Below are 18,012 nucleotides of genomic sequence, written 5' to 3' on the forward strand. Positions count from 1 at the left end.
CTGAGTAGCTTGCTAGAGCTACCTGCTCCTTTCACCCACTCTCTCCCAAAATGAGTAAAATTTTGTGGAAAGTTGGACAAAATAAATTCGCAGATTTATATTTCAAATATAGTTGATTTGTGGGAGAAGAACAAAATATAAATTTCCTCTTTAAGAAAAATCATAATTTAGTAACAGCAACATCCTGGGAGACATGGTCTAGGTGGAAGATGGGTTTCACAGTGTGAAATGCTACAAGCAGTGTTCATGTGTTATATTATGAAAGGTGGAAGTACCTTCGCTTGAGTGCAATATAGGCTTCTCTGCATTATTTTTTTGAAAGTTTTTGTAGTTATAATACTCAAATGTCCTCCAACTACAATGAATGTCTCCATGTTCACTGTGTCAGTGCTATCCTGGGACAATGATAGGTATGTGATATAACTATAGAAATCACCAGGGTTTATGAAAGAAAAGTTGCGTGCTTGTTTTGTATAACTATTCTTGTTCATTGTATTAGAAGTGACTTGATCTTAGCTAGTATGTTTTGAGATACTATTCTGTCATCTGTGAAAGGACAGGAAATTCAGTGGTGCTGCTTTATTTACAGCTGGAGTACTGTGATGATATCACCGTCTCATGGGTAATTTGGACCTTGCCTGCATTTATTTGAATGAAGAACAGAAAATTCAGGAATCAGAAGTAAGAGACAGTTTGATTCCTCTTCTGTTTTTTTTAATTCGTTTGAAAACCAGATATCCCTGAAACTGGCTACAATGGAACCCTTATTATAATTATTTCTAAATGAAAATACTAGGGAGCTCTACTGAATATCAGGAATCCATTATTATTTATATTTGTTCATAAAAGACATGGATTTGTGTAATTGCTTTTTATGAAATGTATGTTTTGTTGACATCTATATCTGTGTATTGGATTTCAGTTGTGTTTCAATTAATTATTCAATTACTTGTCAGGATTAAATGTTGCTTAGAGATCGAAATCTGCTTCATATTTTCAGCTTTTATTTTAATACAGTGTTTTTCTTCCTACTGACAAGGCCATTTTAAACTAATCCTGAACACTGGCTCTGAAAGTGTAGATGTATTTGATGTTTTTCTCCTCTGCATATTCCTCCAGAGTAAACTATTGATATGCCTAAAATGCTTTGCATTTCCAAATGTTCTTATGACTCTTCTGCATCAGCCTCTTAATATTTAAACCATGAGTATGAGATACATGAATTAGCTTCTTACAAAGTGTGTATGGAAGGGGACAATAGGATAGGACCCACTGATACCTAAGACCCCTCTCATTTTAAAAACAGAGATGCTATAGGCTGACTTTGCCATTCTCTGTGAGTATCCCATGGGGCTCTTCTGTGCATCAAGCAATCATACTTGGTTTTGAACTGGGAATGCCAATTCTTGGGCCTTATCTCTCATCATGAACTCATGTTCTTATGATAAAACCAGGAACAGAACCTAAAAACGGTTCCTAGAATTCTGTTTATATCTTAAAATTTCTTATGCAGTTCTGTGGAGAAACATACTGTATCCCTCAGCAGCTAAGTCATTCAGATGCAGGCTACTCTTTCCATCAGTTACCTGTATCTCTCAAGATCTAAGAATATAGAAGAAAGATGTAATCTGCTGGTCAGTTCAATTAACAAAGGCTTGAAGATGAACATTGATATTACCACACACCTACCTGCAGATTGCCTCAGCTAGAGACATCTGGCATGCCTTAGAACAAGAGCTGTCATCATGACAGATGACATGCGAAAAGAGTTCATTCTAATGATTCAGATACACTTGATGTTAGGAGAACGGAAAGCAACAGAGTGTGGAGCGAGTTTTGGTTTGTGTGCTTTGAATGAACCTGAACAGGGCGATGGCTCAGGCCGTGTCAAGTGTCTGCGTTTGGGGAAGGCACATAGTTGTGGCAGAAGAGCACAAAGACAAGTTCCCTCTTTACATGCTATTTTCAGCAAGAATCCTGCCATCTGAAGTTGAGATCACATAATGTTTGCTTGTAGAACCCATTTCTTACTGACTGTGGAAAATTAGGAGAGGTCATGCAAATGAAATTGCATTAAGAGCAGAGTTTTGTGCTGAGGCTTGGATTCAGTGTCAGGGAAAATAACTTGTAGTAACAGCTGCAGGTTTCATTCTGTGACCAGCCAAGACAACAATATGCATAAATAGCAAGTATTGCTATCATAAATAAGAATAATGCTGCTTCTTGCTGATCATACATGGTTATCATGGTCTAGCTGGAAAGGAATGATCCACTAGTTCATAACAGAATTTAGATGGCAATACAGTTCAGGTCCTAAGCCATTAACCGTCACACTAACCGTCTGCCCTTTGCTATTTACACATGGACTGAATACAGCCTTTGTGATCAGATCCACACCTCCCACAGTGTACAGGATGAAAGAGATGTTTTTCAAGTGAGATTTTTACCTTCCTTTTTATCTTTAGTGTTTCATATGAGGTACTATTTCTTGTTTGATGCAGATGCTCTGTATGCTGTGCTGAATATAGATTGGTGTTCACACCAGCAGGAATCAATGCAGCTATAAAAAACCCCCAAACCAGTGGTCTATGAAAAAGGCTGGTATGTTATTTCCATTTAAAGATAGGTTGCAAAAAATTTCAAAGGATCCACTGATGACTGGATGCTCACCTTAAAAAAATGGTGCTTGACTCTTTCCCTTTCTTTTCAAGTTTAGATCAGCTAGACTAGCACACTTATTTGCAGTGAATCCTAAATATTGAAGTAGGAATGCTAATAATAATACTAAGTTAACAGTCATATCTGAAAAGCTTGATGTAAATGGGTTTGCTCATTCATATATATATATATATGTATATATATATATATGAAAACAGTGGAGAGAGAATACAAATCTCCAGGTACTCAGTTTACTGTAGTAATTACAAAGTCATTACAGCATGATCATTTGTTACATACCAGTTAGTTTCCACAAAAAAATGGTGTAGGTGCCCTACAAATCTACTTTCCTCCTTTTAGGAGTGTTAGTCTGTTTTATTATTAATTTATCATTTTTAGAGCCAAAAATGTGGGAAAAAGATCTATTTTCCTACTGTGAGGAGTGGCTATTTTGTAGAGGCTTGTGTACAGTAAGTCACACTAAAATGTTATTTCATGTAGCAGCCTTTTGCCTCTATTTTCTTTTGCAATTGGAATCAGTTTAAATGAAGTATTTGCTGTCCTTAAAGCAGGCTTACTTTACTTCAATTGGCAGACCAACTTAAATGCAGGATGACTGTAGGGAACCAGCCTGCAGAACTAAATAGCTAAATGAGACAGTGATTTAAGTTGGAAGGGATCTTTGGAGGCTGTCTAATTCAACCTCCCGCTCACACCAGGGTTAACTTAAAAATTGAATGAGGTTGCTCAGGGGCTTGTCCAGCTGAGATTAGAGAATGTCTGAGAATGGCGAATCCACAGCCTCTTTGGATACCTGTTCCAGTCCTTAACCAATCTGCTCCAGTGCTTATTTGAATCTGACAGTATGGAGTCATACAATGAAATTAACTGATTCAAGTTTTGCATTCCACTGCTGGCTTAATAGTTCTATGTTATTTTTAAGTTTCTCAGCATTATGAGAGTTAATACTGTTCCTTTTTTTGATGTTTGAATATTTTATTTCCTTCAGTTCTCTGCATATTTATCACTAGTAAATGATGTCATATTTGATAAACCCGCATTATTGTATGTTGATTCTATGTAGTGACTTACAGTTAAGCTCTTTCATGATTCCTTTTGACAGCTAAGTTTCTTGAGAGCTTTTGCAAAGTCAGTACTGTGCATTATATTTGGAAAACCTTGTCAACTATTATGTAAACGGATGTCATCTTGACCTGACAATTTTTAATCTAATAACTAGCATCCACCAGCTGAAATATTAATTTGTACCCCAAAAAATATTAACAACATCCTTTGGGGTTGATCATCCTACACTATTCTAGTTTTAAAGAAAAAATGGAAAACAGGTAGGAAAATTACTGCTGCATGCAAACGAGGTGTTGCTTCACATTGTTTTTGATCTTATCATAAGAAGGAGCTAGAGATAGCTGTCACGTAAGTATAATTTAAAACACATTGCATTCCATATTTAGTTTTGTCAACAGTTGAAGTAAGTTGATTTTTAGAGTTCAGAATCAGATTTTCATCACAAGCCTATTGATAGAAAATGCATTGGGGTTTAATCAACCTCTCTTTATGCGCCTCATTTAAGCCTGTTTAGGTTGTCATGTGTTATATCAAGTGCTAGTGCTTGACTCAAGTTCTTCAAATCACCTAGATGAATGACTTCAGTACACATATAATTGCGCATAAAATGCAAACTGAAAGAAGCTGTTTAGATCCAAGTGCGTCCGTGGTGACTAGAGCCATGTTGTGTAAACACAAGTGTCATTGCTGAAAGAAACTGAGTGCTCCACTGAGTGGCTTCAAAATGCATTCTGGTGTCAGATTGTTGGCAGTCTGAAACGGTAGGTTTTTTTATTGTTTATAGAGTAAAAAGAATTTTTTTTGAGTGAACTGTTCCTGTGTGCTAACACAGATTTTAGAGCCAATTTTTAAAGTTTGTGACAGACATTTTAAGAAAGAATACAAATGCTAGTGCCTAACTTATGAGACTAATATTAAACATCATTTTAGTACAGCAACTTCACATCTGGAACTAAATGTAGAAGTTCTTTTGCATTCGTTTGGAAAAAAAAATGTCCTGTGATGGAAGTTCTGAGGGTGAGATTTTTGACATTGAAATCATGGTAGAAACCCTTCTCTCAGTTTCAAAGCAGAGAAGATTTGAACTTTGGATTACAAAAGACACCCTAAATCAAGATCTTTTGGTAAAAATGTCACAGCTAAGGAATGCAATTTACAGTTTTCAGTAATTGTGTTCCCTCTGCAGTTTCAGCTGGTATTGTTTACTAATGAGCCTGCATCACTCTCTGTCCTAAACAGATTTATTTCTGCTTTAGAACGTCCAGAAGAAGTTGTTGCTTTAGATACCATTGATGGATGGCTTTAATTCCAATGATATTTGTATCTTGTCCAGCCCTGTGTTAGACATGAGGACATTTCTAAATTAAATTTCTGTGAATAAACACATTGCAGCCCTAGTTGCTGTCTGCAGTGTCAAAATTACACATCTTCATTGTCTTTTCAATAGGGTGCCTATTTCTTCTAGTGCCCAGAATGAATGTTTACCAAATCAATACAATTCCTATCTTTATCAAAGTGTAATTTTCCTTGCAGAAGAAGGACAAATTAATGTCTGCAGTATTTCATTTCATACACATATAATTATTTTATTTTCATTACAAAATTTGTATCTAGTTTATCAGTCAATACCAAAAGAAAATATATGGATTTGTAGTTACTAAGGTTATAATATAACTTGTTTTTAAAACAGTTGCTGTACATGATGATGCTTCAAGACAGGACATGATTTTAAAGGACAATTGCATTTTTCTTTTCAGAGCAAGTCAGTTGAAACATTTTGAAATAGTCAGAATTTTTGGAGGTACAGTATAATGTACTTGTGGCTTGTTGCTCTTTAGTTCATCATTTTCCAGCAGCTTGTTATAAAGATACTTTCTTCTATGGCCATGCCCTGTGTGTGGTCCCATATTGTATTTCCCAGACTCTTCTGTCTTGAGGAGACATGTGAAGAAATCAATAGCTACTTTTCTGTGCCATTTTCTTAACCTTAATTGGTTCCTTTACTTCTTGATGAGGGAGTAAACCTACTGATTATTTTCAAGGCTTCCTATTTCTATTTTTTTTTTTAAAATCTCTCTATTGTTAATTTAATAATATATCCTAGTGCTTTAAAATTTCTTAATGACTTGCATCTTATGTGTTTGCTGATATGGTATAAAATCTCTTGTTAAATTTTCCATTTTTCTGAAGGAGAATTAACTCAAATAGTGTTTGATTTTGCAATGCTGTCTTTTTTTCTTTGACTTCTTATTTTTATCTAGTAGTAAACAGGCCTTTGTGATCCTTAGTGTATGGCAGCAGGTAATTCTCATTACTTTCTCTCTTAAATAAGTTTCTTAGTTTTGAAAAATATTATTTTCAGCCATTGTGTTCCCATAATAGACTGAGACCTTTTTACCCCAAAGGATGTTGAAATGAATGTTGTCACCATTGCTCATCTGTTTCATATTATATAATTACTACTTGAACAAGCTACTCTGTATTACTTAGGACTTAACACAGAATAATCCCTCATCTTGTGTGCTCTGGAATTAGCTGTTCCAAGAGTATTTGTTTAAGAAATCACTTATTTAAGCCTTGTTCCATTTAGCAGAACATGGGATACATTGTAAATATATTTACAATATGCTAGGAAGTATAATATGTCTTCTAAGTATGTGTTATGAAACACTAAAATGGGATTTATTTGATTTTATTTAGGGAAGTGATGTCACTGTTTATTAACAAAACATAGCTTAGAGTGATGTATTACATCTGACATCATGGAAAGATATAAAACCCATCATAGACAGCTGATGCAAAACAGCTAAACACCATGTTTCACTTGTAAAATACCTTACTGGGAGCACATAAAATGTCTTGTTTAGCTAAAAGCTCGTTTCTTTCCCACTGTAACCACAGGTCTAACAAAACACACCTTTCTCCCCGCTGCGAATACCGCCCGGCCTCATGGTGCCGCCTGCCGAGATCAGCACCCTGGACAGCGCCGGCCGCGCCCGTCCCGCCGCGCTAGGCCCCGCGTCCTCGGCCCGGCCCGCCTGCGGAGACGGCGGGAAGGCGAGAAGGGTGTCACGGGCTTTGAGAGAGCTTGGAAGGGACAGGCCACGCTCAGGTTATACATCTAGCGAGAAGAAGAACGGAGAGGGACTGGTATCAGAGTTACCTGTGTATCGTACACAAGAATACAACAGTGACAGGGGGAATGTCCTGGCAGCTCCTGCAGCCGTGACATCCTGGCCGGTGGAGTCCAAGGGAATTCTGTGTGACAGAGCTGGGTGGGAACGCCAGACACAGTAAGGGCAGAGGAAGGTGTTGTGATACTGCACTGCTGGCAAAAATAGATGCTGGGTCTGTAAAGTTTCACTTGCACCCCTTATGCATAGACATAAGGTTAGCACTCTACGACAACGAAGTTTCCCACCCCTGGAATTTTCTCTCAGGCATTTCCTCATCTTTGTGGAGATGGTAGCCAATTCCAGAACAACCAAAAGGAAATATTGGCTGTTTGTGTGGTGTGTGACATGCAGCTGTTGCCATCCTCTTTGTACATAGTTTTTCTGACTATGTTTTGGGGATCACCTGTTCACTACAGGAAATAGGATCTACAAGTTAAAAATAGTAACTCGTGTCAGTAGATACTAAAGTTTCTTCATGATTGCTGTTTTCTTTTGTCAGTTTTAGTTGGTAACAGTGTTTCTGGAACATGCAGCTGAAAACAGCCTATTCACTTTCACTAACCAAATACTCTCTTGTTCTGACTTCTGAGTTATGAATAAGACCACAAGATTAAAATTTTAGCTCCACTGAAGTTAATACCACACATTAGTGTTGATCATTAGCTTTGATCTCAAAAGGTCCAGACTTTCACTTTAAGTAATAACCCAACAAAAGTGTGTATTCATATAGAGCAGCAGAAAGTAGAGAGGCCATAATTACGTGGTTTTATACATTCATGTTTAAATATGCAATAAATGTGCAGTAAAGAGAAAATTAATATATTCTTAACTTATACCACAAAATACTCCCACTTTCGAATAAACTTTTACAACAGCAGAAGTCAAATATGTATCAAATTCCTATGTCTGCTGACAATCAATCCAATTAATATTTAAAAGTTTGAAACAAGTTAATTTAGTCATCATGTCCATTCAGTATTTTTGAACCTACTTTCTCCTAAGCTTTGGCTTATGAAGGGAACAGTCTTGCAGTTGTGATATATTATTTCTAGCCTAAATATATTTTTAACTTTATGAAACTGTACAAAATCTTACTAGCAGTTTGATTAAAAGTATATCAACTTTCAAAACATTCTGTGGAAGGGGAAGCAATGCAGGAATGGGGTTTTTTATTTCTTTTTTTTGTTTTCTTTTTCAAAAGGAAGCCAGTATTGATTTATTTTCTGTATTATTTCCCGAGTGAGACTAAACATCATTGTTATAGATTTTTTCTGTAACCACCTTTCCCATGAAAAGAGCTTGGTTAGCAACACAGAACAGCTGTGCAGAGTTAACATCAGATTAGAAAGAACAACACATTCTGTACTTCTAAGACAAGCTAGTTGGGAATTTTCGAGTCTGTTTACCTGGCCAGTCTCCCATCTTGGGGATTCCTGAGAAACTGTGACTACCCAAGTTACAAAGTGCTCTGGCTATTTAGGAAGCAAAGAGAAGGGAAAAAGACTGCTTATGATTTTTGTGGAAGTAATATTTGCTTTACCTGTTGGTGGATATTCCTCCTGATTAGGGATAAAAGAAAGCCCTCTTTTTTTTTTTTTTTTTTTTTTTTTTTAATGGAAGAGAAAGTTTCCTTGGCTGTCTATTTTGGTCAAGTGTCAGGCCGAATATCTCTGCAGATTTGTTATGTGCCTGGTGTTGTTTTCAATAAATATGTGGGACTGAGAGTTGCATCTGATCCTGGTGTCAAGAAAATCCTCATTGTCAGAGCTTGATAAAAATATCATCTCTCAGTGTTACAAACTGTGAAAATATGTTGTGATAAAGCTAATTGACTAGAATGCTTAAATGCATGTTTTGACCGAAGAATTCTTTTTCTAGAACCATGAAAGGAATAATATAGTATTAAGTTACTCAAGAGAGATTTAAGAGGTAAAACACCCACTAATTAAAACAAAAATAGAGTAGCATGGTAAAATGTCTCCAACATTAAGTAAATAGTTAGAAGTTGATGTTTTCTGGAAGATATGTCTACATGACTAACGAAACAGGAGAAGCGAAATAAAGAAATTAAGATTTTAAAATAAATCCTGACAAAATACACACTCTTGAAAAGCCAAATCTGTGCTGAAAGTAATAGGAAAATTATTGATTTTTAATTGTCAAACCAGGCTAGTTATCTAGGAGCTTTCAGTACAAGTATTCGAGTTTATAGTACAAATCTGTTCGCATGATCATGTAATGCACATTTATTTAGCCAGTGAGGTACTCTATAGAGTGGCAAAACTGGGAAGGAACATGTTCTCCTGATCAAAATTTCGGATGTGGAGGGGGCGAAGGCAGGTGTCCCCCTGCACTGCTGCCTCATGCAGCACAGAGAAGTCGCTTTCCCCTCTGTGAGCCGGGAAAATGGTGACTTTCCCTTGCAAAACGCTTTGAGATCTAAGGATGAACTTGGAGTTGTGCCGTGGGGAAACGAAGGCACGGATGGGGAAGTGACTTTTGTGTGCTGTGTGTGGCAGGTGGGGGGTGGTGCAGGGTTAAATATCAGTCATTAAAAATTACAGCTGACATTTTCTTCTAGGATGAAACGGAGCTGGCGTTCCGCTGGGCCCCCGGGGAACCGGGGCGGGGGGGTTGCCACAGACCGCTGAGGGGGCTCGAGGCGCCCCAGCGGCTGCCTAGAGCCGGGCGGCTGTGGCTCGACGGAAAGTCAAGGAACCGGTATGTCCCCCGGAGGGGCAGTAAAAATCTAAACCTGAATTTGGGAGAGGGGGAGAATACTCAGCCTCGCTTAAAAAGAAAAAAAAAACCAAAGACACCCCCCCCCCAGCCCCCAATAATTTTAAGTAAAAAGCCCCCCCACCCCGAGCAGGTGCGATGGTGCAGCCGGTCACCTGCCCCCTCCCCGCGCCGCCTCGGCCCGCGCCCGCCGACGCGCGCTCCCGCCTGGCCGCCTGGCGGCGCTGCCCTCGGCGCAGGCGCAGAGCGGGGCGCGCGGGGGGGCAGGAGCGGCGCCGCGCCCTCGCTCCGCGTCCCGGGCGGTGTCTCAGCGCAGCCATGTCTGGCGGCGCGAGGCGGCGGGGTGGGCTCGGGCGGCGGCGCCCTCTGTGAGGCGGCGGACGAGCGGCGGCGGCGGGCATTCATGTCGGCGGCCAGGGATTAGCGTAGCGGGCACTGAGCCGAGCGGAGGGGGCGGCCGACGCGTCGCCCCCTTCCCGCGGGGTCTCCGGCGGGAGGGAGCCGTACCCGGTTGGCGGGGGCGGGGGGACATGGCTGACCGGAGCGCGCCGAGCTGCCACCTGCGGCTGGAGTGGGTCTACGGTTACCGGGGTCACCAGTGCCGCAACAACCTCTACTACACGGCGGCCAAGGAGATCGTCTACTTCGTGGCGGGGGTCGGCGTGGTTTACAGCCCCCGGGAGCACCGGCAGAAATTCTACCTGGGGCACCAGGACGACATCATCAGGTACCGCTGCCGCGGGCTGCCGGGCCGCATCCCGCCGCCGGCCGCGTCCCACCGCGGGCCTCGGCCCCTTCAGGCGCCCCGGCCCCACAGCCCGGCTCGTCCCCCGGCCCGCTTCTCCCGCCCCCCTGTAGCGGAACGCGGGCATCCCGCCGCCGCCCGCCCCAGGTGCCGTCCCGGGCTGCGCTGGCCTCCCGCAGCCAGTCCGCGCTGTGGGGATCCGGGGAGCGGATCGAAATAGATCAAGGACCGTCAGCGCTCCCTCGCCCCCTCCGCCCCCCGGCCCGGGCTTCGCCGTGGGTAGAAACAGCCGGGAAATGGCTTTTGGCTGTCGGGTTGACGCGTGTGCGCCCCGCCACCGGTGCGCGGTGCTGAAACTTGTGCGGGCGCTTGTGCGCCCGGCGACGGCCCCAGGGTCGCTGTGCGGTCGCGGCCGCCGCTGAATGTCAGAGAGCCGGCGGGAGAAGGGGTAATCTCGTGTGTGCCCTCAAGTACTTGGGCTGCGGAGGAGGTTAATCTGCAGCAGGTAGACCTTTGGCTCACGTTTAAGAGGGGACGATTACATGCGGAATTAGTGGCATGCCTGTAACTCATGCAACTTTTAGGGTAATATTAACAGATTGGCCTTTCTTGCAGAATTGAGGCTTCTCCTGTAGCTCAATAGTTCACTTAGCAGTGAATGTTATCAGGTGCTGAACTTCCTAAAAAAATAATTAAAAGCCGATGTTGCAGAAGAAACATGCTGGTGTTATTTCTTAAACGTATTTTCACTCTAAGGATGCTTTTATAAGCCTAGTGGTGTGAGATCAATGAGAGAATTTGAGTATGAAGGGCAGATGTGAGCCTGAGTCATCAATGCTTCAGTTTCCAGTAGGTGTCATTGCAGATGGATTTTAAATTCTGATTTCTTTTGCTCTTTCTATTGGGGTAAGAGCTAGCAGTAGCCAATTTTGTAGGGAACTTGCAGCACAAAATCTGTTCTTATGATGCTTAGTGCTCCAATGCATACCTTCTGTATGTGTTACTCACATGAGTAACAGGTATTGCCTGTGTAGAGCAGAATAGATGCTGTGTCTTTCATTTAAGCTTTTCGAGACATTTGAAAACTTGGTCATGATGGCCACTTTTTTCCTTGTTTAAATCTTCCTGAAGAAATTGAAGTAGATTTCAAGTAATGCTGTGAAAGTCCCCTAGAAGGGAGCACATCTATAGCATATTTCTTCTTGGTGCTAGTAAGTAGGCAGACAGTGTACCATTATAGACCATCGTACTAAGGGTGTTGAATCAGAAGTTTGAATCACTGCTGTTTGCATCATCTAATGCTTTAACATTCTCATTTTAATCCAGGAAAAAAGTGTTTCTTAAGAACTGCTAGCCGACTGATGACAGGTACTGCAGGAAACCCAGATCAGCAACTTTCCATCATGCGGAGGAAGTGGTGGCTAATTACTAGTTCTAATCTAAGGTCCAAGGTTGCTGTAGTGTAATATTGCATGTTTAATACCATGTACTCATGAGTGCTTTTGAATGACACTGTTTCATTCAGTAGCACTTCTCACAAAGAAAGAATTACGTAGTTTGTGCTACAGCTGGGAAAGGTGTTTATGTTTTTCTGTGGTAACATTTTTTTGCTCCCTCTCAGTTTGTTACAGAGTGCTACATTTGGCCAAGATATGACAGAACTCTTTATTCAGAATAGTGCTAAACCAAAAAAATCCATCAAAATCAGCAAACCAGAGAGAAAGAATATAATGGCCTTATCAGATTTGTATGGGGATGTACTTTGATTTGTATGGTACCATGACCCAGCGTACTGGAGTTTATGCTGCTTTCAATTGTACTGATGTTCAGAGAATATAATTCTAAATATGTTAAAGCACTACAATTTTATGAAGTTAGAATTTTGCATGCTTGTTTGATTAAAAAGATATACAGAAATGTTTCTATGCTTAAGAAGAATGCTTGACTTAAGAGCAGCATAGCTACTTCTAATAGTAAGATTAGGCTTGCAGTGATCAGTGTTTCACTTTCTGCTTTTTCTAAAAACAACATGGTACCATTTAAATGTCATCATCCTTTACTTTTCCTGACTAAACTTGGGTACCTAGACATGTTAGTTCTCAATATTTAACATACTCACAGTAGGAAAATCAAGTATTAAAAAAATGGATTTTTAAAATACCAGAAAACAGGTGCAAAGTGACATTACATAATACAGTTATCATTGCTATTATTTTTTTTTTCTCTCAAGGCAGCAAACTCAACTATCGTATTGCAAGAAATTTGTATGTTTTGTGTTTTAATAGGCTCAGCAATGCTGAGGCATTTGTGATGCTTTTGTGAAAGCAATGGGAGGACTGAGTGTCTTTTTACAAGTATGGAATCTGATTTGTGAAAGCATGTCTGGTGTCTGAAAATCTTTTAAAGAGTCAAACTTCCATGAGTACGGCTCCATAGCTATGAAGACTAAGCAGTATATACTGCATGCTACATGATGGTATTATTAGTAGTCTTCATTATGATAACTTTTATATCATTAGTATGCTTTGGATGATGTTCTGATTTTAAGCACGAGTCAGGAAAAGGGGAATTGCAATTTTTAAGTGAGAGACCAGTTCTTTATCTTTAATAATAGAAAATTGCATTATATTAATGGACAGCTAGACAATATTTCCTTCGGAATATTTCTTTATAGCACTAGCAGCTAGTTTGTCTTCTGCTGTGAAGTTTTACCTCCTTTTATTAAACAAAACTCTATAAACCTAATGTAAGAAATTTTATACGATTAGGTGTTTTAACATAATTTATTTCCAATATAAATGTCTAATCTCAGTTTCAGTCACAGAGTGTTTGTCTGTGTCATCGTCCCCTCTCTCTAAGTTAACTGTGTACTGAAAATATGAGAGCTCTCTTTCAGTGTTTTGTCCCTCAGGTCTATTGAACAGTCTTTTGCAATAGAAGAGGGCAATTAGGATCACTTGGGGCATCTTTTGTTAGTCTGTGTTTTTAATTGAATAGTCTCAGTCATTCAGCTCCAATCTGTCTCTAAAAGGACTTTTCCTGCTTTCTGGTGAACTTTTGTTTTTATTTTCTATGTCTTCTGAGAATTACTTACCAGAATCAACCCACTATTCTGGAGGATAGAGAATATAATGTTTTCGATCTTATTTCTCTCACGTTTCTTATGCATCTGCCCATTTTTACTGTTCAGGTCTGGAGTGTGTGCAGACATTTGCAAAACATTTCACTTAGATGCGAAAGTGCTTCAGAAATTTACATGTTTTGAGAGTGCTGCTAACTGAGTTTTTTTCTTGTGTTTTGGGGAGTATATATGGAGATAAATCTCATACATGACATCTCAGGTGACTTGCTTTGATAGTGCTTTCCATTGCCAGCAGCATATCTTGGAGGTCCTCTGTGTTTGCAGAAGATAAGATCCCCTATCCAGCATGGACTGTGTATATGTAGAAGATACTAATTTTAAATGAACGTATGAATTATTCCTGCAAAGTTGCTGATTTAAAATCTGTGTTCTGTAGGATTTCATACATCACCAAATTAGCTTGTGTGGTGTAAATTGGTTTGCTTTACAGTGAAATGAAGAAATAAACTTAACAGCAGAGTCAATTATACTGTTAAGCAGCATTCTTTTATTGACAGTGCTGGGGAGCTCTGGGGATCATCCTTCATAAGTGCTCCAAAGACTGGATGCTCTTGTGTTGCTTCTATTCACATAATTACTACATATGCATTACAATTTTTGAAAATTTTGACATACAATACATCTATACTAGGAAATAATTGATGATGCTAGTTATAATTGTTTAGTTTCTTACTTACAATACATCTATTAATTATTAGTTAAATATAAACTAAGCACTTTGCTTCTAAACAATGAATCACTTAATCTTCTGTCTCCTCTCTCCCTCTTGTCATGCAGAAGTATCTAAAACTTGAAAAATATCCCCTCATTTTGCAGGTGGTCAGAAAGCATTTAAGATGTTGATTGGTTAATGATGGGTACATCTTTTGTAACTTAATCACAGTATACATGGATTTGGCAGCTTCTCTTCAACAGTAGAGGAGGAAGAAACAGTGTCTTGGTGTCTTCAGGTTAGATCTTGCTGCTGTTCTCCCTTCATAATTTTAGCGGTTTAGAGGAGCATGGCTTATTTAATGTAGACTGTCCTTCCCTTGTCTGAGAGACCTTAGGGGGATCATATTTAATTCTGATCTGTATAAAGATTTCAGAAGATGCTCCCTTATAGCATTAACTTGTCATACTGGAAACTGATGCTCATGCTGAGGCTCATTATTTGTCTGGGCTAGCTAAAGTGGGTTTATGTACCTTCTCTGGTGGAAGGTGAGAAAATTGGAAAGCCTGAACTCATCTGCCTTTTTAAATGGCTGTCAGTTGGCAAAAGCCTTTAATGTTACTGGGACTGTTCTCTGCTGACATACTCCAAGGAGACTTTTATAATAATTTTTCCCTTTATTAATTTTTTTTCCCCTCCTTTTCTTGATGCTAGCCCTGTGACCATCTTTTATTGTGAGCTTCAGAGTATTGGAATATTATTGAGAATTAACTTTTCACCTGGCATTGATGATGCAGTTGAAAAGCAAAAGCAAAACCTAAGATCAAACCAGTGCATCTTTTTGAGATCCTTTAATAGACTTGGGGAAAATGCATATTTTACTTTCCATGACATTTGTTCTTCAGTTAAAACTTTAGCACTTGTTTTTGAGTCTCTCCACAGGCACCATCATCTCTTTGCTGGTGCAAAACAGCTGCAGAACCATTCAAGTCAAAGAAAGAGGAACTAAGTTTCTCTGTCAAAGGGACACAAATTAGGAAGACTTGTTCTCTCTCTCCTACTTCTGTAATATCCATCATATGAGTTAGTGGGCAAATAATAGTGTTGTTGTATATTCTTTCTAGAACTTTATTACCAGTTAACTGTGACTACTTGATTGAGATGTCTGTGATACATTTAGGTTTTGTTGCTAAAGGTAGTAACTGACATGTCTTTTGATAGAAAAAACCACTTGCTCTTCTTGTGACGATGGTGCCTCTAGCTCTGCTGTAGACCAGCCATAGGCTGTGTCTAATAAGTTTGTTTCCCTGCTTGTCTAGAAATCTGTGTATTTTTCCTTGTTTCAGACTGAGATGGGGAAAAGAAATAGTGCATCATCTGCCCCAGGACTCACGTGGAGTTCTGTTTTTAGGACAGGGATAACTTAAAAAATATTCAGAAAACATTAAAACTCTTTACTATTTGGAGTTCTAGTATCAGAAACTAACAAATCCCCCTCTACAAAGACAAAGGGGAAAGAAATTTGTGCTACCTTCAGTTAAAAACAGCTGGTTCTTTCCCCCTTTATGTCCCTTTGTATCCAAGACTGTGGAGAGGTAAATTGCATGCTTACAGAAAACAAGGGTGTATGCAAGACAGGTAGAAAGAATGACAAAGCATTTATTTGTGTTCTAACAGAGACAGGATTTGGCCATTTTCAGCAAAATAGTTTACTTGTCTGAATCACACCTTTTGTTAAGATGATTTTTCTTATTTGTTTCTGTGAACTCTGTAGGAGTCATCTTAGACTTTGTTTCCTGAGGAAGAAAAATAAGCAGCCAAAACTCTTGCCACTCTGAACTGTGGTCTTTCTGGGTACTTTATCTGAGACTGTCATCTTTTTATGTTTCAGAATTTGGCTCGATCTGCTAGACATTGTCCTGCCTCAGATTCTGTGATCTTGCTCCTGTATTCCAAGGCAAAATAAACCATTTCTGAGGTTCTAGTGAAAATCAAAATAGCCAAAATCGTGTCTGCTCCCTGGTGATAGTGCTGTCCACCAAATATGCGTGAAGGAGATTTTTCTACCTATTGTTGCATTTTCAGCGTTAGCTTAACAGTTGGCATCTAAGAAATTGTTGAGCTCTGTCTGCTGCTTTCTAAGGTTGCTACTAGATAATGCTCTCCAGGAGGCAGGTCCAGGCCCCCTCTGTGTGACTGTCACCTGTGATTTGCAAACAGAAATTCTAGTAGTGCAATGAATAGCCACGTCCTAGGTTTGCATGATGACTCTGGTCTTTTCCTTGTCCTTTCTTTTTGTTAGCTATGCATTGTTATGACTTTGGATGCTTAGCTGATGGACTTCTGTAAAGGTGCCATGTATTTCTGCCACCTCATTGTATCACTGTGTCTCTCTTTGTTTCCTTTTCATTAGATCTATGCCATGTTCCTCTAGTAGACCAACACCCTAAGATCAATCCTAGTTCTCAAAAACCTCAACCAATAATTCAAGTAATTGAAAGTTAGGGTATCTGCTGTTAGGTTTATTGTCATGTTCTTCTTTGGAGTAAATGGTGTGTGTCTCTGACCTAACTCCAGATGACAGTCAATCACAAATGTTAAGCAATAGATATTGTACATAGGTACAAAATTTTATCAGATGGAATTGTATTAATTTATTTGGAAGCAGATCTATGAATTTTTACCAGGAATTTCACAATGAGTTGTGTATTTCGGATTCTCAGGAATATAACGGAATAAATACCATGGTTCCACATAAGAAAAAAAATCTTAATTGTCCATTACATGTGCAACCTCTTCCATCTTTTGAATTAGTAATGTGATAGAGGAAAAACAAGATTCAGCATGTTCTGGTGAGAAATTCTTGGTATTCCCTTAATTTCTATGCAGTCCAGATATTTCTTTCTGGAAGAGAACCCTGTTGTTTATTTATTTGTGGAAATGTAATCTCCCAAATTATTTCAACACTCATAGCCTTTGAAAAAGGCTGGTGATCCTCTGTTGGGTCCTCTAATAACTTTGCTGGAGGAAAACAGTGGTAAAATACATCTTACACTCATGCCTCAAATATGAAATGGGTCATGTATAGAAACACCTCAAAATGCTGTTGTGTAATACTTGGGAAACTGTGCATACATTCTGGATTATTTGGGGTAGTCCTGGGAAACCAATCTTTTTTCTTGAGTCCCAAAGAAAGTCTCTGATAGGAATCGTTCCCCTCTACTCAGCACTGATGAGGCCACACCTGGAGCACTGTGTCCAGTTCTGGGCTCCCCAGGACAAGAGAGATGTGGTGCTACTAGAGAGAGTTCAACAAAGGGCCACCAAGAAGAACTGGAACATGCCTCCTGAGAAAAGGCTGAGAGAGCTGGGACCATTTAGCCTAGAGAAGGCTCAGAGGGGATCTTATCAATGTATATATTAATAAATACCTGACTAGGAAGTGTAAAGAAGATGGAGACAGGCTCTTTTCAGTTGTGGCCAGTGACAGGTCAAGTGACTTTCCAAAGAAAAGTCAAAATTGCTGAGCAGTGGGGCTTCTGGAGTTGGAAGTTCAGTTTCAAAGCATCAGGATTTGGACTATGAGCATTCATTTGTGATATTCTCCCACATGTAAATTCAAATAAAAATAATGTCATGTAAGTCTATAGTTAAGGCAATTATTTTTGAAATTATCCTTTCTTGAAGAAAATGAGACATTGAGAGTAAACTGTGGGTTTTTTGATATGTAATGGAATGTTTACTGTGTAACTGTCAAGGTTTGATGCAAAGGGCAACAATAAATTGTGGCAGATGCTTTGTTAAGCCCCTCTTC

The 18,012-nt window shown here is 39.6% G+C and overlaps 1 protein-coding gene across 2 annotated transcripts in view; it reads left to right on the forward strand.

The window, feature by feature from the left end:
* Nucleotides 1–10,189: 10,189 nt before the first annotated feature.
* Nucleotides 10,190–18,012, forward strand: part of EML5 (EMAP like 5) — a gene marked incomplete at both ends in the record, with an annotated part of 112,455 nt that continues 104,632 nt past the window's right edge. For both annotated transcript variants that reach the window (XM_082058071.1, XM_082058072.1), the window contains one exon: nucleotides 10,190–10,386. In XM_082058071.1, the coding sequence (XP_081914197.1) occupies nucleotides 10,190–10,386 (197 nt within the window). The remainder of the gene's footprint in view (nucleotides 10,387–18,012) is intronic.

The sequence above is a fragment of the Streptopelia decaocto genome, assembly GCF_964273445.1.
Source record: "Streptopelia decaocto genome assembly, chromosome: 7".
Taxonomy (NCBI): Eukaryota; Metazoa; Chordata; class Aves; order Columbiformes; family Columbidae; genus Streptopelia; species Streptopelia decaocto.